At 43.5% G+C, this 26,898-nt stretch overlaps 1 protein-coding gene across 4 annotated transcripts in view; it reads left to right on the plus strand.

The window, feature by feature from the left end:
* LOC109879461 (myotrophin) overlaps positions 1-26,898 on the plus strand; it is a 58,748-nt gene that overhangs the window by 13,716 nt on the left and 18,134 nt on the right. Inside the window, exons 1-3 of one of the 4 annotated variants that reach the window (XM_031797226.1) lie at positions 2,603-2,833; positions 7,979-8,121; positions 24,537-24,637. In XM_031797226.1, coding sequence (XP_031653086.1) covers positions 24,569-24,637 — 69 coding nt within the window. In that variant the 5' untranslated portion in view covers positions 2,603-2,833; positions 7,979-8,121; positions 24,537-24,568. Of the gene's footprint in view, positions 1-2,602; positions 2,834-7,978; positions 8,122-23,875; positions 24,638-26,898 lie in introns of those variants that run through there. The other 3 variants (XM_020471630.2, XM_020471629.2, XM_020471628.2) reach the window with 3 other exon arrangements.

Genomic DNA, 26,898 nt, shown 5'->3' on the forward strand with positions numbered 1-26,898 from the left:
CAGTGTAAGGGGATAAAGAATATGTACATAAGGATATATGAATGAGTGATGGTACAGAGCAGCATAGGCAAGATACAGTAGATGGTATCGAGTACAGTATATACATATGAGATGAGTATGTAGACAAAGTGGCATAGTTAAAGTGGCTAGTGATACATGTATTACATAAGGATGCAGTCGATGATATAGAGTACAGTATATACGTATGCATATGAGATGAATAATGTAGGGTAAGTAACATTATATAAGGTAGCATTGTTTAAAGTGGCTAGTGATATATTTACATCATTTCCCATCAATTCCCATTATTAATGTGGCTGGAGTTGAGTCAGTGTCAGTGTCAGTGTGTTGGCAGCAGCCACTCAGTGTTAGTGGTGGCTGTTTAACAGTCTGATGGCCTTGAGATAGAAGCTGTTTTTCAGTCTCTCGGTCCCAGCTTTGATGCACCTGTACTGACCTCGCCTTCTGGATGATAGCGGGGTGAACAGGCAGTGGCTCGGGTGGTTGATGTCCTTGATGATCTTTATGGCCTTCCTGTAACATCGGGTGGTGTAGGTGTCCTGGAGGGCAGGTAGTTTGCCCCCGGTGATGCGTTGTGCAGACCTCACTACCCTCTGGAGAGCCTTACGGTTGAGGGCGGAGCAGTTGCCGTACCAGGCGGTGATACAGCCCGCCAGGATGCTCTCGATTGTGCATCTGTAGAAGTTTGTGAGTGCTTTTGGTGACAAGCCGAATTTCTTCAGCATCCTGGGGTTGAAGAGGCGCTGCTGCGCCTTCTTCACGATGCTGTCTGTGTGAGTGGACCAATTCAGTTTGTCTGTGATGTGTATGCCGAGGAACTTAAAACTTGCTACCCTCTCCACTACTGTTCCATCGATGTGGATAGGGGGGTGTTCCCTCTGCTGTTTCCTGAAGTCCACAATCATCTCCTTAGTTTTGTTGACGTTGAGTGTGAGGTTATTTTCCTGACACCACACTCCGAGGGCCCTCACCTCCTCCCTGTAGGCCGTCTCGTCGTTGTTGGTAATCAAGCCTACCACTGTTGTGTCGTCCGCAAACTTGATGATTGAATTGGAGGCGTGTGTGGCCACGCAGTCGTGGGTGAACAGGGAGTACAGGAGAGGGCTCAGAACGCACCCTTGTGGGGCCCCAGTGTTGAGGATCAGCGGGGTGGAAATGTTGTTGCCTACCCTTCCACCTGAGGGCGGCCCGTCAGGAAGTCCAGTACCCAGTTGCACAGGGTGGGGTCGAGACCCAGGGTCTCGAGCTTGATGACGAGTTTGGAGGGTACTATGGTGTTAAATGCTGAGCTGTAGTCGATGAACAGCATTCTCACATAGGTATTCCTCTTGTCCAGATGGGTTAGGGCAGTGTGCAGTGTGGTTGAGATTGCATCGTCTGTGGACCTATTTGGGCGGTAAGCAAATTGGAGTGGGTCTAGGGTGTCAGGTAGGGTGGAGGTGATATGGTCCTTGACTAGTCTCTCAAAGCACTTCAGTTACCTTAGCTTTCTTGGGAACAGGAACAATGGTGGCCCTCTTGAAGCATGTGGGAACAGCAGACTGGTATAGGGATTGATTGAATATGTCCGTAAACACACCGGCCAGCTGGTCTGTGCATGCTCTGAGGGCGCGGCTGGGGATGCCGTCTAGGCCTGCAGCCTTGCGAGGGTTAACACGTTTAAATGTCTTACTCACCTCGGCTGCAGTGAAGGAGAGTCCGCATGTTTTCGTTGCAGGCCGTGTCAGTGGCACTGTATTGTCCTCAAAGCGGGCAAAAAAGTTATTTAGTCTGCCTGGGAGCAAGACATCCTGGTCCGTGACTGGGCTGGATTTCTTCTTGTAGTCCGTGATTGACTGTAGACCCTGCCACATGCCTCTTGTGTCTGAGCCGTTGAATTGAGATTCTACTTTGTCTCTGTACTGACGCTTAGCTTGTTTGATAGCCTTGCGGAGGGAATAGCTGCACTGTTTGTATTCGGTCATGTTACCAGTCACCTTGCCCTGATTAAAAGCAGTTTCACGCGAATGCTGCCATCAATCCACGGTTTCTGGTTAGGGAATGTTTTAATCGTTGCTATGGGAATGACATCTTCAACGCACGTTCTAATGAACTCGCACACCGAATCAGTGTATTCGTCAATATTGTTATCTGATGCAATACGAAACATATCCCAGTCCATATCCCAGTCCACAGTCCACATATCCCAGTCCACGTCCACGTGATGGAAGCAGTCTTGGAGTGTGGAGTCAGCTCTACTAATGATGCCAAACCAGTAGTGTGCAATGTGAGTTAATTTATATTCCCTATATCCACATGTCTACCCCTCAGAGAAAAGCCAGTCATTGTGTGCTAAGTCTAGAGGACTGTGTAATCATGCAGTAAGCATGTACAATTGTGATCAACGGAACTATTGATCAAGTGTGTTGTGAGGTTGCAATTCCTTGGGACTGTGGTTTGACATTTGCAGGGAACTTGCCGTTGTTCAGGTCTGAAGACTTGTGTCCTCTGCAGCAGGGCCTCGGGGCCTCAGGGCTTACTGCTTCCTGGAGAGAGGCGCTCGAGACCCCAACAGATCCACAAACTGGTAAACCGACACAGAGGAGCGCATGCAGTCATAGAGTATAGAACGTACACACTGCACTGTCCTCTGGAATATAACGGTATATAAATCAACGTAACTGGAGGAGAGAGACAGTCAGATCCCTTTTACATGAAGGAAACCTTGTGGGGATATCACTGATGAACAAAACAGAGGATGACAATGCTTTGAAGATTGCAGTTCAGCAGTCATGGATTATTATTATTTGTATGCATGATGAAATGACCCGAGGTACTTTTTACATTTTTTATATATATATTTTTTTAACCTTTATTTAACTAGGCAAGTCAGTTAAAAACAAATTCTTATTTTCAACGACGGCCTAGGAACAGTGGGTTAACTTCCTGTTCAGGGGCAGAATGACAGATTTGTACCTTGTCAGCTCGGGGATTTGAATTTGCAACCTTTCGTTTACTAGTCCAATGCTCTAACCACTAGGCTACCCTGCCGCACTTTTGCAGACTATAAGAATTAAGGTTGGGATGGGATTTGCAGGATAATAACAAAGATTTTAATTTGTATTGCATGAAGAGAAAAAATACATGTCTGTCCGTATGAATTTAATCTGTTTGTATCTGCTTTTTCAAACCTATTTATTCTAGTGATGTTATTGTGCTTAGTATGATGCATAGAGTGTTGACATTGGTGTTTTATATCCTGACCTAGTGGTCTCTCCTGATAATCAACAGACCTCACCACACATGAAACAGTGCCCAGAGAGCGATGAGAGAGGTGGCACCCTGGTTCAATCCCTGGGAGACAAAGAAAGGGAAGTGACAGATGTGTTTCTGCCTGAGCAGCAGAGGACAAGGTTCATATCAACGGTGAAACTAGTTTTCAGGGTCCAACTCTTGTTTTTTTCTGCGATCTGGTTCGTTGTCCCCTGGGCGCCTGTGGCTGACAGTCTGTTCCAGACATGTTTTTGCATCGCTCTGCACCTGGACAGTGACATACCGCAGGCCAGAGAGGGGGGGGGGGGGGGGGGGGGGAGCGGAGCTGCAACCCTGTGATCCAAATCTGTGAGCTCTTGGGGCCTGCGGCTCACATTCTGCATTTGGTGTGACAGTGTGTCTTTCAGGGGCATAGTAAACACTAAACACTTATTCTTCAGTTGTCTAAACCCAAATGTATGTTTCATGCTATTCAGCAGAATGATGTTAAACCCCAACTCCCTTGTGACAAATCACAAATGCCATTTATTTACCAACATTTTATTTATGATGATTCCTAAACATTACTGTCTCAGGTTGATGGTAATCATTGACCTGAATGACCTCAGATCACATTCTACTGTAGTATTGATCTGATTATTTAAAAAATTAAATAAGATGAGGTCATTGCTGATAGTGTATCAGTGCATTGTATGGGGCACAAACCAAATGAATACAAGGTGGAGGGGGGAGGGTGTTCACCATTCTGGGTTTAATCAATCATCCCCGCAGGAATCAGGGGCGGGAGGAGGAGGATCAGGTGGAGGAGGGGTTGGGATGTTGGCTGGGGAAGGAAGGAATTCCCCTTCAGGGGCTGGTGCGGAACCGGACTGTTTTTCAACACTCTAGGCGCGGCTCATTCATTCATTAGGCAGCAAGACGGGGGTGTTACGGTGGTGGGTCTGCCACGCTGGCGCTGCCTCATTACTATCCCAAGGCTGGCAGGAGTGTACCACGTTGTGGAATATCTAACACCCCCTCCACTGTCCCCAACCCTGCCAGGGAGTGATGTGAGCTCAACATGTTGGATTGTCTGCTCATTATTGCAGTACCGTCATAACTCAGCCAAGGACGTTGTGTGTGGAGGAGAACGGGATAAGTGACGTAGAGCTAGGGAGGGGTTTCAAATCCCCGCGAAGGGACATGGGAGCTATTTCTCTGATTGAGATACTAATAGCATTGGATGATAGAAACTTCCTCTCTCTCTCTCTGTCTCGCTCTCTCTTTTAACTGCCTGTCATAACCTATGGCTTAAAGATTATTCTTCCCTCCAAGTGCATCTAAAAAAGATTGAAATCCAACATTGGATTTAGCTTTGTACCTATTAAGAGCTTATTTTTAAGGCTTTGTCCCAAATGGCACCCTAGTCAGAATGGGGCTCTGCACTAAATAGGGAATAGGGAAGAAGGTGCCATTTAGGAGGCACCCAGTGCTGTTGAATGTAATCACCCCGTATTGATCAGAGAGGACAAAGGCCAGGTTATTACTGGTCTATGAGTGTGTCAATGCTCCTACCCATTTGACTGTGATGCATTAGTTCCATTTACATGGCTGAAATGTCCTCACCTAATTACTGTCATTTCCCCTTGTTGAAGCCAGCCTCCATTTGGAGCCAGGTAAGGGCTTTTAGCACAGCAATTATTCAATTTCCTTGTATCTTCCTATCTTTCGCTTTGGATTACAATAATTTCCCCTGCTTTGCACGGTTTCGAAGGATACCTGCAGCCACACCACAGAACGACCCACTGTCGTTGTGTTATTAACAGTTGCATGTGCACACCTTGAAGTGCCTCAAAGAATTGTCAAAGACTCCAGCCACCCTAGTCATAGACTATTCTCTCTGCTACCCCACGGCAAGCGGTACCAGAGTGCCAAGTCTAGGTCCAAGAGGCTCCTAAACAGCTTCTACCCCCAAGCCATAAGACTCCTGAAAAGCTAATCAAATGGCTACCCAGACTATTTGCATTGCCCCCCCCCCTCCCACCACGCTGCTGCTACTATCTGTTATTATCTATTCATAGCCACTTTAATAAGTCTATCTACATGTACATATGACCTAGACCTAGACCTTACCTCGACAGCGGTGCCCCCCGCACATTGACACATTGACTCTGTACAGGGTACCCCCTGTATACAGCCCCGCTATTGTTATTTACTGCTGCTCTTTAATTGTTATTCTTATCTCTTACTTTTTTTTAGGGATTTTCTTAAAACTGCATTGTTGGTTAAGGGCTTGTAAGTAAGCATTTCACTGTAAGGTTGTATTCAATGCATGTGACAAATAAAATGTGATTTGATGTGATTTAATAATAAAATAGGACTATTTCTCCTTCACTTTAGAAACTGCAGTACAGGATTGCTTCAATCCCACTGTATCCGAAGCAGCAATAGTTGTTTTATCTGTGCACAATTTATACAAACACAAATTACTCATAACATTCTTATCCCGAGTTGTTCTCTACTCTCCCCAATGGGAACTTCAGGGTTTGTTTTCTTTCCAGCTTTTCTTGGTGATGGGTACAGTATGCCTTCTCTGGCAGCCTGTAGAGACCAGACTGTGATGGGTGCAGATGTTGGAGATGAGGGACGATGAGGGGAGATGAGGAGTAGGAGGGGGTGCAGCGTGGTGCTGGAGGATCATGTGTTGATAGCTGCCATGTCTATTTTCCTATCAGATGGGGAGAGCCGAGGCCCTATGCCTCCCTCGGGGGAATTCTGGGCTGTTTCCATCTCACACATTTCTTCTGGCTCTCACTCTCTTCCTCACACACACACACAACACACACAAACACTGTATCATCCCAGATGCAAGAGCCAGATTTACTTATTTCATGATGGGCTTTTTATCCCGCATTATCAAGCGATTTCAAGGAAATTTTATCCCCCACCAACGCAGTTGTGATTTATCTGCTGGAGCCACAGTGATAAATGTTCTTGAGAGTAAAAACATTATTTGTGTAGTTGGATCATTCTTCGTCCCGCTCCCCATAACTCCTCTGTCTGTTCCTTGGTAGAGTTATGAGCGCTCATGGCAGGTAATGTATTTCATTATACGCCAGGCTAGTTTTAAATATAGAAAATGGGTGGGATGGGACCAGTCCAGCCTGAGGCCATTTTCTCGGCTGGTCCCTGAAAGTGCATCCAATATTGATTGCTATGGAGCGGAGTGTTATATCCCCACAGAGCAGGATATGTAGGCAGCAGGAGAGACGCTGCTGCTTGTTTCCTGGCCAGATTTAGACTGCCAAGCAACACTAGCGATGACAGACTACTGGCGGAGGTGCCATGGATCCACAGTGAGCTGCAGCTTCACAGCTTGAGCTGCTAAAGCCCCCCACGCTGTCTGCAGAGCAGAGAGGCACAAGTCAAAACAGAGACTAGGCACACACTATCTTTCCCTCTCTTTCTCATCATGTCAACACGTGAGCATTGATTAAGGCTGAGAAGATGTATGCACCCTACCCCTATTTCCCTTGTTGACAAGGGGGAGGAGAGAGTAAAGGAAATGCTAGAATGTTCTGTGTTTACCACCTGTTATGCAAGTAGGTTGTGTTTCCATCTACTGTGGGAGAGGAACCCACATCCATGATAGGACAGGATTGTCTCCAAGAAAGTACAGAATTCAGAACAGCAAATATCTGTCACTGAAATCCTGCTGCCTAAGGAATGAATTTCCATTCAGATTGTGACCAGAAAAACATGGGTATTTATTCCGGGCTCTAACTCGCTGGATGATGAAGAAGTTTTGCCCAGTGATCTTCTTGCCTAAATTCACGTCAAAAGTATCCTACTTTGCATTCTGGGTAGAAGGTCTGGCTTCATCTGACTTTCACTTTGAGCTCTGATGAATCTGCTGAACAGTTTTTCTCCCTATAAAGGGACGTCTGATTCTCAGAACAGTGGTGGTTTGGCAGCCCAAGTATGATTTGATTCATCGTCATAATCTCCTTTGCACAGCGAGCGATTTTTGTAATCAACACATTTCAATTGAAAAAGACGTGAATCATTCTCTCTCATATGTGCCTAATCAAGAGGGGAAAGCAGCAAATGGTTAGGACTGCTTGGCTCATTAGACAGCTCAGGGCGTGGTGTGAGAATATGGGTGTACATAATGGGAAAGTTAGGCCTCTACTTAGTATAGAACATAGTTTCTCAAGCAGTTATTTCTCCCAAGCCTTGATTTGCGGAAATTATGATTATTTGAATATGGTGTGTTATTGCTGGGCTAGAGACAGGAAGGGGCGAAGTGGGACTGTCCCCTCCTGTTGAAATCTGTCCACAAACACAGCGATAAGCAGAGCGATAAGCAGAACACCTGCCTTCCAGCCTTTGGGACGACTCCCATTGTTAGGGTGGAGACTAGACCATCTCGTCATTATATGCAGTATATCTGGCGTCCCCCAGGAATGGAATGGGATTGTTACATGACAAAAACCACTGAAAAACTCTGCATGTGTCCAACCCTGGTAAATGTTTTTACCTGGAACGAATCATCAATGCTGACAGAGGAGCAACAATGTGCACAGGGTTTTTTCAGGTCAAGTGCTACACTACACAGATTCCGAAGCTGACCCAAGCGTAATGCATCAAAGTAAGGAACTGTTTGGTCAGCAAGAATAAAACGGCTCTAATTTTCTGCATTATTTTTCCACCCCTTGTCTCTCAGGGCTGTAAAGCTGGTGCTGAAGTCTCTGAGGTGTTTACGCGGGGCAATTTCAGTTATTCACCACGAGGAGCGAGGAGGACGGGAAGAATACCAACCTCATCTGATACTCACCTGGGGCATGAGTCTGACTGCATTCCACACAAGTAATTACAATTATGCTAATCAATTGCACCATTAGGTCCGGAACAAACACAGACACCTTCTATATAAACACACACCACATATACAGACATGCCCACTTGCACTCACACATGGTTTGGTATGTCACTTTCTAAATCCGTTACAGTTAATAGTTATCTTTCCAAAATTGTAATCAGTAAAGTAACTTTTAGATTAACCAAACTCAGTAACGTAATCTGATTACTTTGTTACTTTTGGAGTACTTTCCCCTTAAGAGGCATTAGAAGAAGACAAAAAGGATCCATCAAACGCTTTTGGTGTGTCATCATAGTAGTCACTGACTTGTGGTCAGACTCGCTCAGGTGGAACAAATTAAAAATTGCGCCTTTTTTCAATGTTTAATTGAATTGTATTCATAAAACAGAAAGGTGTCATGTTTTTTTTCTTCTCGCAAACATAATTTCTATATTGAAAGTAATCCAAGAAGTAATCATCTTGTTTTTCTAAAGTATCTGTAATCTGATTACAATATTTTTGCTGGTAACGTAACTCAGGATTTCCCAAACTCAGTCCTGGGTCCCCCGTGTACATTAAATTTTTGCCCTAGCACTACACAGCTGATTCAAATAAACAACTGATCATCAAGCTTTGATGATTTGAATCAGTTGTGTAGTGCTTGGGGGGGTTGTTGGACCGTGTTTGGGAAACCCTGAGTTACGTAAAAAAAAATGGATGACATGTAGCTGATCACATGTAATCAGTTATTCCCCAATCACACACACACATACACCATCACACACACACACACACACACACCATCAATCTTCATCATCCTATGCAACTGATGAAATGAACAAGTGGTTAAAAATACTAGGCTATACATCTAGCACACAAGGACATAAGCGGGCAAATCATGGCCACTCTAAAGGAGAAAGCTGAAAGTAGCCGCAATCTTCTCTCTTGTTTCTGATTTGGTTTCCTAGATTGGCTTGGGAAGGAGAATGAAACATGCAACTAGGTGGGAGGATGGGGGAGGTAATAGGTTTTGGACCAGGGCCTTATGAGACACAGGACAGGTGATGAATTGAGCACTCTCAAGGGGATTTGAGTGTGCACAGGAGGCAGTGGAGGACCATGTCAGTAAGGCACCTCTGGATAGGGCAAAATAGCACAGGACTCAACATTAACCAGAATGAATACACACAACTATACAACATTTCATTTAGCATCTATGCCTAGTGATTTATGAGTATAGTTACAGTACAAGTGGAGAAACAGATTGACAGCAGCCCTTGATGAAGTTTAAATCAATGTATTATATACTTTGATGCAGGCCAGGACTGGTATGGCTCACAGCCTACAGCCTATAGTTTACAGCCTACAGCTTAATTTACAACCTACAGCCAATACAACCTACACCCTATGCAGCCTAAAGCCAGCAATGGCGAGGCCAAGACATTCCCTCCCGCCTCCCGGAGCAACAGAGCGAGTGCTAATGAGGCCATCTTCCATTCATTTAATTTAGCATGGCCCATCCACGGGGCTCTACCTCCTTCTGCCAGGCGGCTCCCAGCTGCTGGGTGATTAACCTGGGAGGAACTCTAAAGGATTATATGGTGAATACCACTGCCTGCATGGTCCATTACTGTGGAGGGCTGCCCAGGCACCCGCCCACCATTAGCCTCACTCAGCCAGCCTCTACGGCGGAACAACATTCAGCTGTGGCTCTCCTGTCTCACTCACACACACACACACACACACACACACACACACACACACACACACACACACACACACACACACACACACACACACACACACACACACACACACACACACACACACACACACACAACCACCTACAATGTGCTTTTGCAGACCACATCACACACCACATACGCACAGACACACTCACATCTGGACTTCAGTAATGAACTTCTGTGGTGGATCTGTCCGTTCCTTTATCTCCATTCTAATTGGACGGGGGGAATGTGTGTGAAAAAGTGCTATCACTCACCTCTGATTCATTTATTTCTCATATCACTCTGACAGTATCTCATGATGATCATTCTTATTGCTGACGTGCTTTCAGCTCTAGTTGAACTATGCATTGATACATCACTGAGTCAGCATAGAGAACGGTTCCTTTTCCTTAAAAGACAGCCCACTGGTTGAATCAATGTCATTTCAACCCAAAATTAAATGTGATGTGGTTGAATCAATGTGGAAAACTGATCATCAACGTAAGAGAATATCATTTTTTTTCACCCAACCTAAATCCAATGGCAGGGTGACATTTTTGGTTGATTTCACTTTGAATTCATGTTAGTTGACAACTCAACCAAATGTAAATCAAAATTAGACGTTGAACGCCTTTGCCCAGTGGGAGGGGTCACCTTGGAATCATACGTGTTACGCTTGCCGTCGGAATGAGGAGACCAAGGTGCAGCGTGGTAAGCGTACATCTTTCTTTATTAGATGAACACCAAAAAAAAAATATATATAAACGAACGTAAAGTTCTGCAGGCTACACAGTAACTATACAAAGTCAAGATCCCAATAACTAAGGTGAGAAAAAGGCGATAGACAGCTGCCTCTGATTGGGAACCATACCAGGCCAACATAGAAAATACAACATAGATTGCCCACCCTAGTCACACCCTGACCTAACCAAATAGAGAATAAAAAGGCTCTCTAAGATCAGGGCGTGACAATACGATTAAACTAAACGCTAAACCAGTGATAAGAGTGATTATTTAACATATTTGATGAGTCCCACGTGTCTGTGAAACATGTGGGAGCATTCATGTGCTCCCAATGTGAAACCAGTGAACAAACAACCAGAAACTAAAAAGTGGGCAGTGTATACAGTCACACACACACACACATATGTATATATAATTCATTTATAAGTCCAAAAATGGATGGAGCAACTAAGGATTCTAGCTTTAAAAATGCTAGGGTATACATCTAGCACAAAAGGACATAAGTGGGCAAATCATGGCCACACTAAAAGCAAACTCTCAATCGCAATCTTCTCTCTCTTGTTCCTGAATCGGTTTCCTAGATTGGCTTGGGAAGGAGATTGGAGTCATGAAACTGTTGATTAGAGGGGGGAGGGAACAGGGTTTGGACCAGGGCCTTATGAATAGGGCCTGGAGTTTCTGGCCACAACTGTAGACACTGTGCTTTTACCGGTATTTACAGCATTGTCCACTAGTATAGGCATAAGCTGTCTCCAATCAATCATTGTCTGGTTGTGCACGTGTGATTGCCTAAGCCAGGGGAGGCGTAGCTCTGCAAATCTTAATATCACAAAACATATTATTTGTTAGGGAATACTATTTGTAGATCAGTGATCCTACACCTCACTTTGATCCTCTCCATCTGACTCGGAAGTTACTGTCGAGTTCCTCCCAGATTAATCACCCAGCAGCTGGAAGCCGCATAGGAGATGGAGGTGGAACCATGTGGGAAGGTTGACATTTATTGTCATGAGTCTTGTCCTGGAAACAGAACTGATCGATTTCCCCTTAGATAGACCAGCTGCAAATTCAAAATTGGAAATATTGTAAAAATTTATATATATACATTTTCTGTCTTTATTTAAGGTTATGGTTATTCTTAGTTAGGGTTAGCAGTGTGGTTAAAGTTAAGGAAAGGGTTACGTTTAAATCGGATTTTATGACTTTGTGGCTGTGCCAGCTACAGTAGTTATTAATAGGCTCTTACTGTAGCCTTTTTTTCTCTAGAGATAGGACAAAGTGTTTTTTGTTATGTTGAACACGTGCTCTTCATGACAGAATGTTAACATCGGGTGAAATACAATTATTTCCCCCACACTACTCAAAAGGCACCTGATTGGTGGACAAGGGTCACAATGGAAACCCACAATTAAACAAAATGCTAGGTAATAAGGGTGAATATTGACCACATTTGATGAATCTTACATGTCTGTGAAACATGTGGGAGCATTCATGTGATCCCAATGTGAAACCAGTGAACAAACAACCTGAATTTAAAAACCCAGAAATGGAAAAGTGAATAGTGTAGACAGTCTGCCTGAGGTGATCTGTATCCCTTAGAAATCAGAAGTGATCTAATGTGTTGCTTAGCCCCTCTCCTTCACTTTGTGTTCCTGAGCCCCTGAAAAGCAAAGTTCAGAAGGCTGTGAATCGCTCTCTGTTCAGTCCCTTGCAACCTTGAGAAATCACCTGAAATCAACAACAATTCACAGGAGTGTGCTGTTTGCTCTCGCAAGAATCAGAGACAGACTATTCAAGATCTAGTATTGTGATTTTTTTTGCTGGATATCAAAGAAGACAGTGAGCCTCCGGAGCTAGAGGCCAGCAGTTACTCCATAGCTCTGTGTACGCTCACCTCTGTCTTCTGTAGTCTCAGGCAAGGCAACTAAACAGGGTAGCTAATGTCAACCTACACTCTTAGAAAAAAGCCTGCTATCTAGAACCATAATGGATTCTTCGACTGTCCCAAAGGAGACCCCTTTGAGGAACCCATTTTGGTTGCAGGTAGAACCCTTTTGGGTTCCTGGTAGAACCCTTTCTACAGAAGGTTTAGAAACTCAGCAAAAAAAGAAACAGGACCCTGTCTTTCAAAGATAATTTGTCAAAAAAATCCAAGTAACTTCACAGATCTTCATTGTAAAGGTTTTACACGCTGTTTCCCATGCTTGTTCAATGAACCATAACCAATTAATAAACATGCACCTGTAGAACAGTCTTTAAGACACTAACAGCTTTCAGACGGTAGGCAGTTAAGTTCACAGTTATAAAAACTTAGGACACTAAAGAGGCCCTTCTACTGATTCTGAAAAACACCAAAAGAAAGATGCCCAGGGTCCCTGCTCATCTGCGTGACCGTACCTAAGGCATGCTGCAAGGAGGCATGAGGACTTGCAGATGTGGCCAAGGCAATAAATTGTGATGTCCGTACTGTGAGACACCTAAGACAGCGCTACAGGGAGACCGGAAGGACAGCTGATCACCCTCGCAGAGGCAGACCAAGTGTAACAACACCTGCACAGAATCGGTACATCCGAACATCACACCCGCGGGACAGGTACAGGATGGCAACAACAACTGCCCGAGTTACACCAGAAACGCACAATCCCTCCATCAGTGCTCAGACTGTCCGCAATAGGCTGAGAGAGGCTGGACTGAGGGCTTGTTGGCCTTTTGTAAGGCAGGTCCTCACCAGACATTTCCGGCAACAGCATCGCCTATGGGCACAAACCCATCGGCGCTGTACACCAGGAACGCACAATCCCTCCATCAGTGCTCAGACTGTCCGCAATAGGCTGAGAGAGGCTGGACTGAGGGCTTGTTGGCCTTTTGTAAGGCAGGTCCTCACCAGACATTTCCGGCAACAGCATCGCCTATGGGCACAAACCCATCGGCGCTGGACCAGACAGGACTGGCAAAAAGTGCTCTTTACTGATGAGTTGCAGTTTTGTCTCACCAGGGGTGATGGTCGGATTCGCGTTTATCGTCGAAGGAATGAGCATTACACCAAGGCCTGTACTCTGGAGCGAGATCGATTTGGAGGTGGAGGGTCAGTCATGGTCTGGAGCGGTGTGTCACTGCATCATCAGACTGAGCTTGTTGTCATTGCAGGCAATCTCAACGCTGTGCGTTAAAGGGAAGACATCCTCTCTCATGTGGTACCCTTCCTGCAGGCTCATCCTGACATGACCCTCCAGCATGACAATGCCACCAGCCATGCTTGTTCTGTGCATGATATCCTGCAAGACAGGAATGTCAGAGTTCTGCCATGGCCAGCGAGGAGCCCGGATCTCAATCCCATTGAGCACGTCTGGGAACTGTTGTATTGGAGGGTGAGGGCTAGGGCCATTCCCCCCAGGAATGTCCGGCAACTTCCAGGTTCATGGAGTCCATGAGGTGGTGATGCACTGCAGTACTTAATGCAGCTGGTGGCCACACCAGATACTGACGGCTACTTTTGATTTTGACCCCCCCCCCCTTTATTCAGGGACACATTATTCAATTTATTTTAGTCACATGCCTGTGGAACTTGTTCATTTTATGTCTCAGTTGTTGAATCTTGTTATGTTCATACAAATATTTACACATGTTAAGTTTGCTGAAAATAAACGCAGTTGACAGTAAGAGGACGTTTCTTTTTTTGCTGAGTTTCTATAGAACCCAAAAGGATTCTACCTGGAACCCAAAAGGGTTATCCTACAGGGACAACTAAAGAACACTTTTTTTTCCAAGTGTAGCAATACTCATAATGATGAATTGCTGTCTAATTGGGCGGCTGGAGATTGCATAGATTTTCTGACGAGACTTATCACAAGTGAAATCTATGTCTCACAAGCTGTGAAAGATAAGGAACCATATTAATAGGGTAGCTTTGTGGTGAACAATCTGAACAAGGAAATGCATGCTAAATGTTTTTAGATCGCCCAACCTTGATTAAGTATGAAGAGAAACAGTTGTAAAAGTTGACTGTTCTATCTTCCGGGAACGTTCCCTCGATCCCTCTTTGAGAGGGAAATCTAAACATGCAGAAACATTTTGCTAAAGTGTTCGGAAGTTTTTATTCACCTAATCCCATTCATTTTCCCCTTCTGTCTCTAACTCTAAACTTGGAGGCAGAAATTGGATGATTTCCATTGGCACTCGAGTGAGACGCTTTTTCACAAGGCACTGCTAATCTCCCAGACCTCACTCTGTTTAACTCATCCTGTGACATATTGACAGAGGGATTTCTTCATTCATTACTGTGTTAGAACAAATCATCTAACTTGACTCATTCTGTAAATGGAATATACGTCAATTGAATAATTCTTAATCTATTATCAAGTATTACCACATTTTCACTTATATAGATATTGGCTAATGTATTTTACTGTGGGCCCAAGTAGTTCGTATAATCAGCATGATCAACAAGATTACCCTCAGTCCATGACCGGTACATTGAAGTAGTTATCAACCTTACATTGAGTAGTTTCTGTTGGTTTAGCCTACAGTACATACAAATGTGTGGTACATTAGTACAACCTCTATTGCACCTCTATGTGTTCTGTCCCCTCCCCCCTCCACACCCTCTACAGTGCTAGATGAAGAAGCTGATGATGCTTACAGGTCAATAGAAGGTGGTGATTGGCTGCTCTGTGTGATGGGTGTGACTTTATTCCCTGAATCACCGAGGCCAGGAGAGAATGGAGAGACTACATCCCAAGGGAGGACTGCTAGGTGGTGAGGGAGCGGCGTTGATAATAGGGGGAGATATGCTGGAAGGAAAGAATGAAAGAAGATAAAGAGAGTGAGCGGGAGAGAGAAAGCGAGCGAGAGAGAGAGCGAGAGCCGCCCGTGAAAACTGGGGCCCGCGGCGCACATCGCTCCATAGTCCAGCAGAGAATGGAAGCAGGCTGACTGATTTGTGCCTAATACAGTTGTCACATCCTATAAACAGCCACATCGACAACGTGCAGCACAAACCCTCAGTCGGGGCCGTTTAGGGGTGACCAGGGGCAGCCAATGGCATGACAGGGCTAGCTGAGGGATGGATGATGGGACGAAGTACTGCTTGATGGGAGTGGGGGCGGATGATAAAAGGTTATAGGGGTTAACTCTGGACAGAGGACATGCACTGTACAGAATATTTACTATGTAGTTGTTCAGTATTTTTGCTATGTAGTTGTACATTATATTTACTATGTAGTTGCCGCTGTTCAGTATTTTTACTATGTAGTTGAGCAGTATATTTACTATGTAGTTGTACAGTATATTTACTATGTAGTTGTACAGTATATTTACTATGTAGTTGTCCTGTATATTTACTATGTAGTTATAGCTGTACAGTATATTTACTATGTAGTTGTCCTGTATATTTACTATGTAGTTATAGCTGTACAGTATATTTACTATGTAGTTGTACAGTATATTTACTATGTAGTTGTCCTGTATATTTACTATGTAGTTGTACAGTATATTTACTATGTAGTTGTACAGCATATTTCCTATGTAGTTGTACAGTATTTTTACTATGTAGTTGTACAATAGTTGTAAATATGTTATGAGATAGCATTGTTGACTTTATACCAAACGTTGTAGATGTATGCAGCCAGAACACACTGCTCCTCTGGGGGCACAACACCCCTCTTCTAGTGAAGTGAACTTTGGTGAATCTTAACATTTACATTTCAGTCATTTCGCAGATGCTGTTATTCAGAGCAATTCCGGTTAAGTGCCTTGCTCAAGGGCAAATCAACAGATTTTTCAACTAGTTGGGTCTGGGATTCGAACCAGCGACCTTTTGGTTATTGGCCTAATGCTCTTAACCACTAAGCTAGCTGTCGCCCCTAAAATCTAAACAAACCATTGGAATCCACTTCTCTACATCTTTGAATGAGAGTAACTGTTGCTGTGTGCTACATAATTCCAACGGTTGGAATGCAGTTTGAATTACACCGTGGCGGCTTTGTAGACAGGGTCCCGTCCAGGAGCCTTCTTATTTTCTCCCCACCCACACAGCCACGCTCCCATGTGGAGTGGAAGTATAGGAGTATCTAAGGCCTGACCTCGAGAGGGAGGCAGAAGCTGGAGTCAGACAGCAGCCGTCCACCCGCAGTTCCATATTTCCACTGCCTTTAATAGATGCGGAGATTCAGACATGGTCAATGGTCAGACACGGTCAGTACAGAACATGTTACCGCCACACTGTTGATGATGATCTCTGGTCTCTGAGTGGTTTCACCGTTTTGCAATGGCCTGCTTTTTATGAACCTGTCAGTCAGTCAGCTTTATATACGTAAAGAGAACATGCTTTTAGAACTTCCCAGTGTTGCTCCTGGCAAACTATTTTCAGAGTGAAGCCTTTATCACCTTGTTATTCATTTCATAAAGTTAACGAGATCGCACAGTACATTAAAATGATACGCCATTAAGTTGATTCAAACGTATTATTGGTTATTCCTCAGGTGCTTGGGGAAATGTAGCGTGGATTACATGTGGTGTGAAGCCGATGTGGAGAGGAAGACGGATATAGATTTATATACATCTGATTTTAATGGTTTAGAATTGCAACTAATATGCAGCAAGGCAGCATTAAACTGATATGCATTAAGACTCTTTCTACCACAGGAGGTTGGTGGCACCTTAATTGGGGAGAACGGGCTTGTGGTTATGGCTTGAGTGGAATCAGTGGAAAGGTATCAAATACATCAAACACATGGTTTCCTGGTGTTAAATACCATTCCATTTGCTTCGTTCCGGCCATGATTATGAGCTGTCCTCCCCTCAGCAGCCTCCTGTGCTTTCTACAAATTGCTAAACTGTCTCCTAAAGCTAGAATCCATAGTTGCTAAATATATTATAAATGAATGATACATACCCATTGATTGTTGAAGAATATAACTTACAAATGCCTCATGAGCTTAGTTCAACTGTTGTACCCCATCAGATCCCAGATCCCAAAATATAACTTGTTGTACTTCAATGTTTGTAACACTGTAAATGTTTAAAAAAACACCATATAACTTCAAAATATATTAAAACTATAGTTTTGATATCATGGATGCGCAGTCCTTAGTATCCCATAGCTCTGTCTAGCAATTTGAGATTTATTACATTGCTCCAAGCCCATCCCACTGTTTTTTTTTGAAAATCAAAACAGAGGCGGGGATCACTTTGTTATTGTTTCAATCAAGGATTCTAGCTTTAATATGTAACGAGACTGATGATAGTACTGTTGAACCATGCTGTCATACTGTACGGGTGCTGTTGTGCACTCCAGAAACAATGCTTTGGTTGTGCTGAAGGGAAGGGAAAGCATATAAGCCCCAAACTTCCTCTTCTCTCAATATACACAGTATCTTCCTCTTCCCCTTTATTACTTTTCCAATCTGCATTTTGATTCATTCTACAAACACGCCAAAGAGAAAACAGAACTATATTATGCAACTGTCGTATCAAAACTTTCCAAAATGTGAAGCCGCAAGACCAGATGCTGCCTCTCTTCATCATAATTTATTTCACTCTTCAACATCAGAAACTGATTAGAGTTCGTATGGAATATCTTTGGGTATAAATGGTTTTCAAGGTTTCAGCATGCTAGTCTATGTCAATCATGGTCAGCTGATTACTTTTGAGGGTGACTTAATGTAAATGTTCTCTGCGGAATTCTGTGCACCGCAAATATGGAAGCAGTTGAAGGCTAAAGTGAACACTGATACAGAAAAACGGTGGTTACATAAACAATTATCAAGCGTTTATATAAAATCACTTAAATCCCTTCATATAATCATATAATTTACAAGTGCAATCTCTGTCAATTAACATTTTCATTAAATCAATGTTCCAAATAAGTAAGGCTGTATAATTAAGCAATAAGGCACAACTCATCGCGGAGACACAGACCTAAGCCATGGTATATTGGCCATATCCCACAAACCCCCGAGGTGCCTTATTGCTATTATAAACTGGTTACCAACGTTACTAGAGCAGTGAAAATAAATGTTTTGTAATAGCCGTGGTATACGGTCTGATATACCACGATGGCGGCCAATCGGCATTCAGGGCTCGAACCACCCAGTTTATAATCATGTATATAATGTATATAATCACGAAGCACAATGTTATTGTAGTATTTGTCAATTCGTAGTCTGTCTCTGTCTCTGTCTATGCTATGCAGTGATGTCATTGTGTTGGGATCTCCCTGGCTACTGTATGAACCCGGCACGGTCTGTCTCACTAATCATCAGCCAGTTAGCATTGACAAGACTGATAGAGATGGATTACTGCAACATGGTCAGCACATGGATTACCTGTCAGTACTCTGACTAGCTGACCGAGCTGGAGAGTTGGAGATGCTCTTATAGGTATCAGAGCTTGACAGAAAGCTGGAGATGAGTTTGCTATGTGGGGCAGACAGAAGAAGAGAGAGGAAATAAAAGAAGCAGGCCAGACAGAAGAAGAGAGAGGAAATAAATGAAGAGTAGTAAGTGCGGAGGAGGAGAAGGAAGAGGAGGGAGGAAGATAAGGAGAGCATGTAGGGTGAACTAGACCTCATCCATACCATTCAATTTACCATGTGGCACACTTTAATATTTTTCACCTTCATGTTTAATTCAAACGTTCTGAAATGAGAATGAATGGCCTTGCCTGAGAGGAGAGAAAGCTGCTTAGTTGTCAAAGTTTTTGGACACGGTCTCTGAAAATGCGATCTTTAATTAATGAGATTCTTCTCCAACTTTTCTTTATCTTTGCGGTGCGATAGAAAACTACTGCCTGGTCACTAGCAAGACAACTAAAGAGGACATGTGCAGTCGTGGCCAAAAGATTTGAGAAGGACACAAATATTAATTTCCACAAAGTTTGCTGCTTCAGTGTCTTTAGATATTTTTTGTCAGATGTTACTATGGAATACTGAAGTGTAATTACAAGCATTTCATAAGTGTCAAAGGCTTTTATTGACTATTACATGAAGTTGATGCAAAGAGTCAATATTTGCAGTGTTGACCCTTCTTTTTCAAGACCTCTGCAATCCGCCCTGGCATGCTGTCAATTAACTTCTGAGCCACATCCTGACTAATGGCAGCCCATTCTTGCATAATCAAAGCTTGGAGTTTGTCAGAATTTATGGGGTTTTGTTTGTCCACCTGCCTCTTGAGGATTGACCACAAGTTCTCAATGGGATTAAGGTCTGGGGAGTTTATTGGCCAAGGACCCAAAAAATCTATGTTTTGTTCCCCGAGACACTTAGTTATCACTTTTGCCTTATGGCAAGGTGCTCCATCTTGCTGGAAAAGGCATTGTTCATCACCAAACTGTTCCTGGATGGTTGAGAGAAGTTGCTCTCGGAGGATGTGTTGGTACCATTCTTTATTCATGGCTGTGTTCTCAGGCAAAATTGTGAGTGAGCCCTTGGCTGTGAAGCAACCCCACACATTAATTGTCTCAGGATGCTTTACTGTTGGCATGACACAGGTCTGATGGTAGCACTCACCTCGTCTTCTCCGGACAAGCTTTTTTCCAGATACCCCAAACAATCGGAAAGGGGATTCATCAGAGAAAATGACTTTACCCCAGTCCTCAGCAGTCCCTGTACCTTTTGCAGAATATCAGTCTGTCCTGATGTTCTTCCTGGAGAGAAGTGGCTTCTTTGCTGCCCTTCTTGACACCAGGGCATCCTCCAAAAGTCTTCACCTCACTGTGCGTGCAGATGCACTCACACCTGCCTGCTGCGATTCCTGAGCAAGCTCTGTACTGGTGGTGCCCCGATCCCACAGCTGAATCGACTTTAGTAGACGGTCCTGGCGTTTGCTGGACTTTCTTGGGCACCCTGAAGCCTTCTTCACAACAATTGAACCACTCTCTTTGAAGTTCTTGATGATCCGATAAATGGTTGATTTAGGTGCAATATTACTGCCAGCAATAGCCTGTGAAGCCCTTTTTGTGCAAAGCAATGATGACGACACGTGTTTCCTTGCAGGTAACCATGGTTGACAGAGGAAGAACAATGATTCCAAGCACCACCCTCCTTTTGAAGCTTCCAGTCTGTTATTCGAACTCAATCACCATGACTGGAGTGATCTCCACCATCAACACTCACACCTGTGTTAACAAGAGAATCACTGACATGCTGCCATTTTGTGGCAGGGCTGAAATGCAGTGGAAATGTTTTTGGGGGATTCAGTTCATTTGCATGGCAAAGAGGGACTTTGCAATTAATTGCAATTCATCTGATCACTCTTCATAACATTCTCAACTTTTGGCCACGACTGTACTAGAAAATAAGTTCAATATCAGTTTCACAGATCATTTAAGATAGAACTGAAAATAGGGTATTATTCATTGTTTTGATAGAGAAAATATATATTTAAATTTTTGCCTCGCTTTCTATTGGAAACGGGTTCATATTTTTGCTGCCTTGGGATTGTTTTACCAAAGTGAAAAATGGAGGTGCCATATACTGTCAAATCTGTAGGAAGAAATTGTGTTACACTCCATTCCTCAAGATCAATGCAGCATCTAGAGATGTGTCAGAAAAGTGTATGTCCTAACTTTACTCTCCCTTTAGAGTTCCGCCCTCAAATTAATTTTGAATATGGTGCCAATCCATCTACGTTTACTTCTTAGTCCAGCAATCTTCAGGCTTTATTGTCCATAATAAGGTGGGATGTCCTGTAAATCATCTGCTTTAAAGTGTGATGTGATGTGATTATAATCAGCAGGCTTACTAGCCAATGATAATTACGTTAGCACATTGAAATGTTCCCTTCAATCCTCATTAGGTATTGCATTGGGGACATTTCAAAGGAACACAACAGCACCCAAGAACATTGATTTGAGTTTTAACCAGCCATCAACATTCTGTATATCGGCCTGCTGCTCTTATATACTGCACTGTATGAACTTTAGATCACCCCATGGTGACTCATTTGAGACATGTATGAGACATTAGCATGCCAAGCAGGGGAATGTAGGGAGTAATGGCCTATGTCCTCATCCCCATGTGGCGAATAGATACTCCAACCCATACTCTGGAGAGTTTATTACAAACACATAAAGCAGTTTTAATGGCCACCCTGAGCCTCTCCTCAGACAAGCAGTGTGTGTATGGTACATCTACCAGGCTTAGAAGAGTGGGGGGGGGGGGGGGGGAGATGCTGGGCTGCAGGCAGGGCGTTGGAAGAGAGAAGAGGAGAGTTAGAGAATTTCATTACCTTTATTTTTATCCCCAGTGTAGAGCCCTATTGAATTTTCTCCAAATGGCAACTTTTATAGTCACTTTTTGTCTGCTGGCCGGGTTTGTTTTTGCTCCAGAGTGCTTATTTGATGTAATAATAGTGCTACAAACAGCCATTCATCACAGAGAGAGCGGGAGAGAGGGAGAAATAAAGCCATTTGATAACGTAGGTTGAGAGAGGGGGGGGGGGTAGTAGAGGGTGGAATATAGATGTGCAGGTCTTCCTGTTAGGGAGGCTAGAGACTATGCCATGAGGAAGATCTAGATTGCATACTTCCCGTTTCTTCTCTCTCCTCATCTCCTTCTGAAAACCCATTGGAGGAGAAGGTCAGAGGGGAGGGACCTCTGCCTTTCTCATCCAATGAGTTTAGAGATGGAGATGAGAAGAGAGGATCTGAGGAGCATGCAATTGTGATCTTCCCATAGCCTTGAACATCTCTTATCTTGGCCTTGCCCCTTCACACTGATTGACATTAACCTTTGATAAAATGTTCAATCTACTATCATCAGTGGCTATTTTGACCCATCGGGAGCTTGGTTTAGTCTTGATGTGTTTTTATTAACCTGTGGGTTCAGCAGACCTGGTATCTATTAGTTCCATTGAATAGTACGAGGGAGGTAATGGAAATTGCCATGGAGTGAAGAGCAGATGCCAGGAGATGGGATGTTACTTCCTCTCTACCACCCAGAGCCAGTCACACTCCTCTGGGCTGACTGAGTGATGAAAGGAGCTGTTACACCACATGCCTTACAGACCCTAAACTAACGAACTTAATTGTCTGGGCCGAGCCTTTCCAGTAAAATAAAGCTCTGTATAAGATCAGTTTTGCTTGAACTATAGACATTTGAGTAGTGTGAAAAGGGTAACTGACAGCTGATCTGGGAGACGGAAGGATGACACGAGGGAGAAAGAATGGCGCTAAGAACAAACTGTACAAACCAACATTTGTGAAATATAAGTGGAGTACTTTCTCCTATGAGTCAACTACAGATAGTTACATGTTCCTCTCCGGTCTTCCACCCAGAGGGAGTGGACACTCTGTGTTATGTGCCTCGTTGCTCCTGAGTGGCGCAGCGGTCTAAGGCACTGCATCTCAAGTGCTAGAGGCGTCACTACAGACCCTGTATCGAATCCAGGCTGTATCACAAGTGGCCGTGATTGAGAGTCCCGTAGGACTGAGCACATGGCCCAGCATCGTCCGGGTTAGGGTTTGGCCAGGGTAGGCCGTCATTTTAAATAAGGACTTGTTCTTAACTGACTTAATAAATAAAAGGACAGAGCTCTGTCTAGCTATGCTCTCCAGAGCAGAGTGCCACTGAAGTCAGGGGGGGCCGGCAGGTAACCTAGTGGTTAGAGCATTGGGCCAGTAACCGAAAGATTGCTTGTTCAAATCCCGGAGCTGACAAGGTAAATATCTGTCCTTCTGCCCCTGAACATGGCAGTTAATCAACTGTTCCTAGGCCTTCATTGTAAATAAGAATGTGTTCTTAACTGACTTGCCAAGTTAAATAAAGGGGGGGAGTCAGTGATTATGGATTTGAGTGTGGAGATGGATCAACTGAAGTTGAAGATCCCCAGTATCTGTGATGCATGCCATCTGGTGAGATGCAGATCCAGTGTTTAAGGAAAGTGTAGTTTCAGAGGGAAAAGTAGGGTGTTTCAATGTTGAGTCTATGTTGCTGGGGATCATGTGCGAGTGAAACAGGTTGAGGTTCCAAGGGTTTGAGCAGTGCAGAAACTGACATATGCTGAGGCAGTGAGGAAAGTAGAGGATGAGGGGCAAAGGGTAAGGGATTATGAGAGAATACCAGTAAGTAGTAGGGCAGGAATGAGTGTCCTGAAACAGTTTGGGTTTTAGCAAGGTTGGTTTCTTGGCGTTCATAGCTATGGTAATTAACTGTACAGCACATATGAAAAGGAACGGAAGTCACAGAAGATAAAGTAGTAGCAACAGCAGAAAAGTGATTGGGAGTGAAAGATTTTACTGTAGAATAGGTACAGGAGATATTGAAAGAAGGAGTCCTGTCCTCCCAAGCTAGTGGCCAGGAGTAGGAACTGTTAGAGAACAGTAGTGGGATAGGGGGGTGTTTTGATTTTATAGGTGCAGGGTTAGTGGGTGTTGCAAATTGTATTTTTCCAGTTCACATTTCCATATATTTTTTGTTGTTGTTGTCACAAATGTGGAATTCACATTTCGAACTGTGAGAAAGGCTGCAATACTGAAAAAACCGTCTCGTCTGGCGGAAATTCACACGAAGAAGATCTGCGTTCTCGGGTCGTCACTAGTTACCACAGCCACAAATTCATAAACCCCGCCTATTTCTACAATTTATCTTGAACCTAACCTTAACTACACTTATAACATTATGCCTAACCCTAAACTTGTTTTTTTAGAGGTAATTGTTTAGATATAGACAATTTTGACTAGATTTTGTCAAGCCGACTGAAGGAAGGTTAACTTCCGGATGTGCGGCATCGGAAACGCTTCACGGGAGAAAGGCGGACCCCTCCTCTACTGTCCTTTCTTTGAAACTTTATTTTTTAACAATTGCCTGCACTCTAGAAGTACCAGGTGTTCAATTTGGAAAATTATTTAATTCATGTAACACTGCAAATGTTATAGACGTCTTTCCCTTTACTACTGAGAGATTTGTCAAGCATTGCTTGCCTAGAGAGAAGTTTGACAGCTGCCTTTTTCAACAGGGAAGCCGCAGTGAACTGTTGAACACAAGAAAATGGGGGATAAAGAATTGATGTGGGCCTTGAAAAATGGAGACCTGGACGAGGTTAAGACCTTAATGAAGGTACGATATACTGTAGATGACCTACTCGCAAATCAGGCTAGTAAGTGTGCTATCTAGCGAACAATCGCTAGCTATGTTTTGTCTGTATAGCTAGCAAACGTCGTTAGCTAGCTATGGCGTTGCAAGGTTAGCTAGGTAGCTAACTTTCATAGCCAGCTTAGCATGCATACATTAGCTAACAATCCGTTCACTCAACTATCACAAACTCATTGTAGTTAGCTAGCTAGAAGGTTTGCTTTTACAAACGTTTGTAACAATCGCTAGCTATATTGGGTAGATTGGATAGGTAGCGCTAGCCAAGTAATTTACCATACTATATAAATGGCTAGCTAGCTACGTTGCATCCCCACTGCAACAACTTGTCATCTGATTCAATCGGTGTGTCTGTTTACTATTGCCTAATGAATGACAATTTCTGCAGACAAGCGCATATATATATATATATATATATATATATATATATATATATATATATATATATGGTCAAGTACCTAGCTAACGTAAACTACGTATTTAGCTAGATAGTTGGCTCTTGCTTGAGAATCAGTTATGCTTGGTTTTAGCAAGCAGTCTGTAACTAGCTATAGCCAGATCCACTTGTCCGTGTTGTGACAGCTAGTGTGAAGTGGGCGGGTGTCAAAGAGCTTTGTTGCAAGGCAGATCTATCTAGATGGCTGGCTTGCTAACTTCATGGTGTTGAAAACATTAAGTAGGCCTAATCGTACTACGTTGTCTGCTTTGAATGAGGATGTTCAGGGAAACTGTTCAAATGATTATCATTCAGCCTCCATACTGAGGCTCACAACTTTTCAGGCCACACCTATACAATTTTTAGTGCACTAACACATTAGCTATTGGTCTGTAAACTGGTCATCTTTAGCCACTAACTTATTTTGGTCCAATTCTAGACATGAAATAGGCTCTGAAACTTCAATGAATCATATTTGAATTACACTTCAATGGTGGCAGTCGTTTTGTAGGCGTCTCCTTGAAATAGATTGGCTGTGTGCCTAGGGTTGTTGTTCTGTTGGAAGGTGAACCTTCACTCCAGTCTGAGGTCCTGGGCGCTCTGGAGCAGGTTTTCATGAAGGATCTCTCTGTACTTTGCCTACTTTTGATCTTTGCCTCGATCTTGACCAGTCTCCCATTCCCTGCTGCTGAAAATCATCACCACAACATGATGCTGCCACCACCATGGTTCACCGTCGGGATGGTGCCAGGCTTCCTCCAGACGCGACGCTGGGCATTCAGACCAAAGGGTACAATGTTGGTTTCATCAGACCAGAGAATCTTGTTTCTGAGGGTCCTTTAGGGCTGCCATGGGCCTTGTAAAAACATATTTTTTTTTACTGAGGTTTGGCTTTTGTCTGACCACTACCATAAAGCCCTGATTGGTGAAGTGCTGCAGAGATGGTTGACCTTCTGGAAGGTTCTCCCATTTCCACAGAGGAGCTCTGAGAGACCATCGGGTTCTTTGTCACCTCCCTGACCAAGGCCCTTCTCCCCCGATTGTTCAGTTTGGTTGGGCAGTCAGCTCTAGGAAGAGTCTAGGTGGTTCCAAACTTCTTCCATTTTCAAGAATGATGGAAGCCACTGTCTGAATACATATGTAAATAAGGTATTCATATTTTATATTTTAATACAGTTGCAAAAATTTCTAGCCCTATTTTTGCTTTGTCATTATGGGGTATTGAGTAATTTAATTCATTTTAGAATAAGGCTGGAATGTAACAAAATGTGGAATAGGGGTGAGGGTTTGACTACTTTTTTCAAATGTACAGTACATAAGGTGTCTAATCATTGGATCTTTCTGTAAAGTATCTGAAAGTAATACTGAAACATGGCTTGTGGTTTCAGGTTTAGCCAGTATGGTGTAGGTTGAAAACCTTTAAAATAACTGTGGTTCAACTTGTTGAAAGCCTAACCACACTGATGAATCGGTAGGCCTGTAGAGCTCTTTTTATGCATTTGGTTTAGACTGTAGGCTAGGAGCTAGACAATCAGACCTCTATTCTTTATAGCTAATCAACTGATACATACACTTAGGTTGGAGTCATTAAAACTCATTTTTAAGCCACTCCACAAATACAAACTATAGTTTTGGCAAGTCGATTTGTACATCTACTTTGTGCAACAATTGTTTACAGACCGATTAATATGTATCACAATTCCAGTGGGTCAGAGGTTTACATGCACTAAGTTGACTGTGCCTTTTAAACAGCTTGGACATTTTCTGAAAATTATGTCATGGCTTTAGAAGC

Source organism: Oncorhynchus kisutch, linkage group LG19 (genome assembly GCF_002021735.2).
Source record: "Oncorhynchus kisutch isolate 150728-3 linkage group LG19, Okis_V2, whole genome shotgun sequence".
Lineage (NCBI taxonomy): Eukaryota > Metazoa > Chordata > Actinopteri > Salmoniformes > Salmonidae > Oncorhynchus > Oncorhynchus kisutch.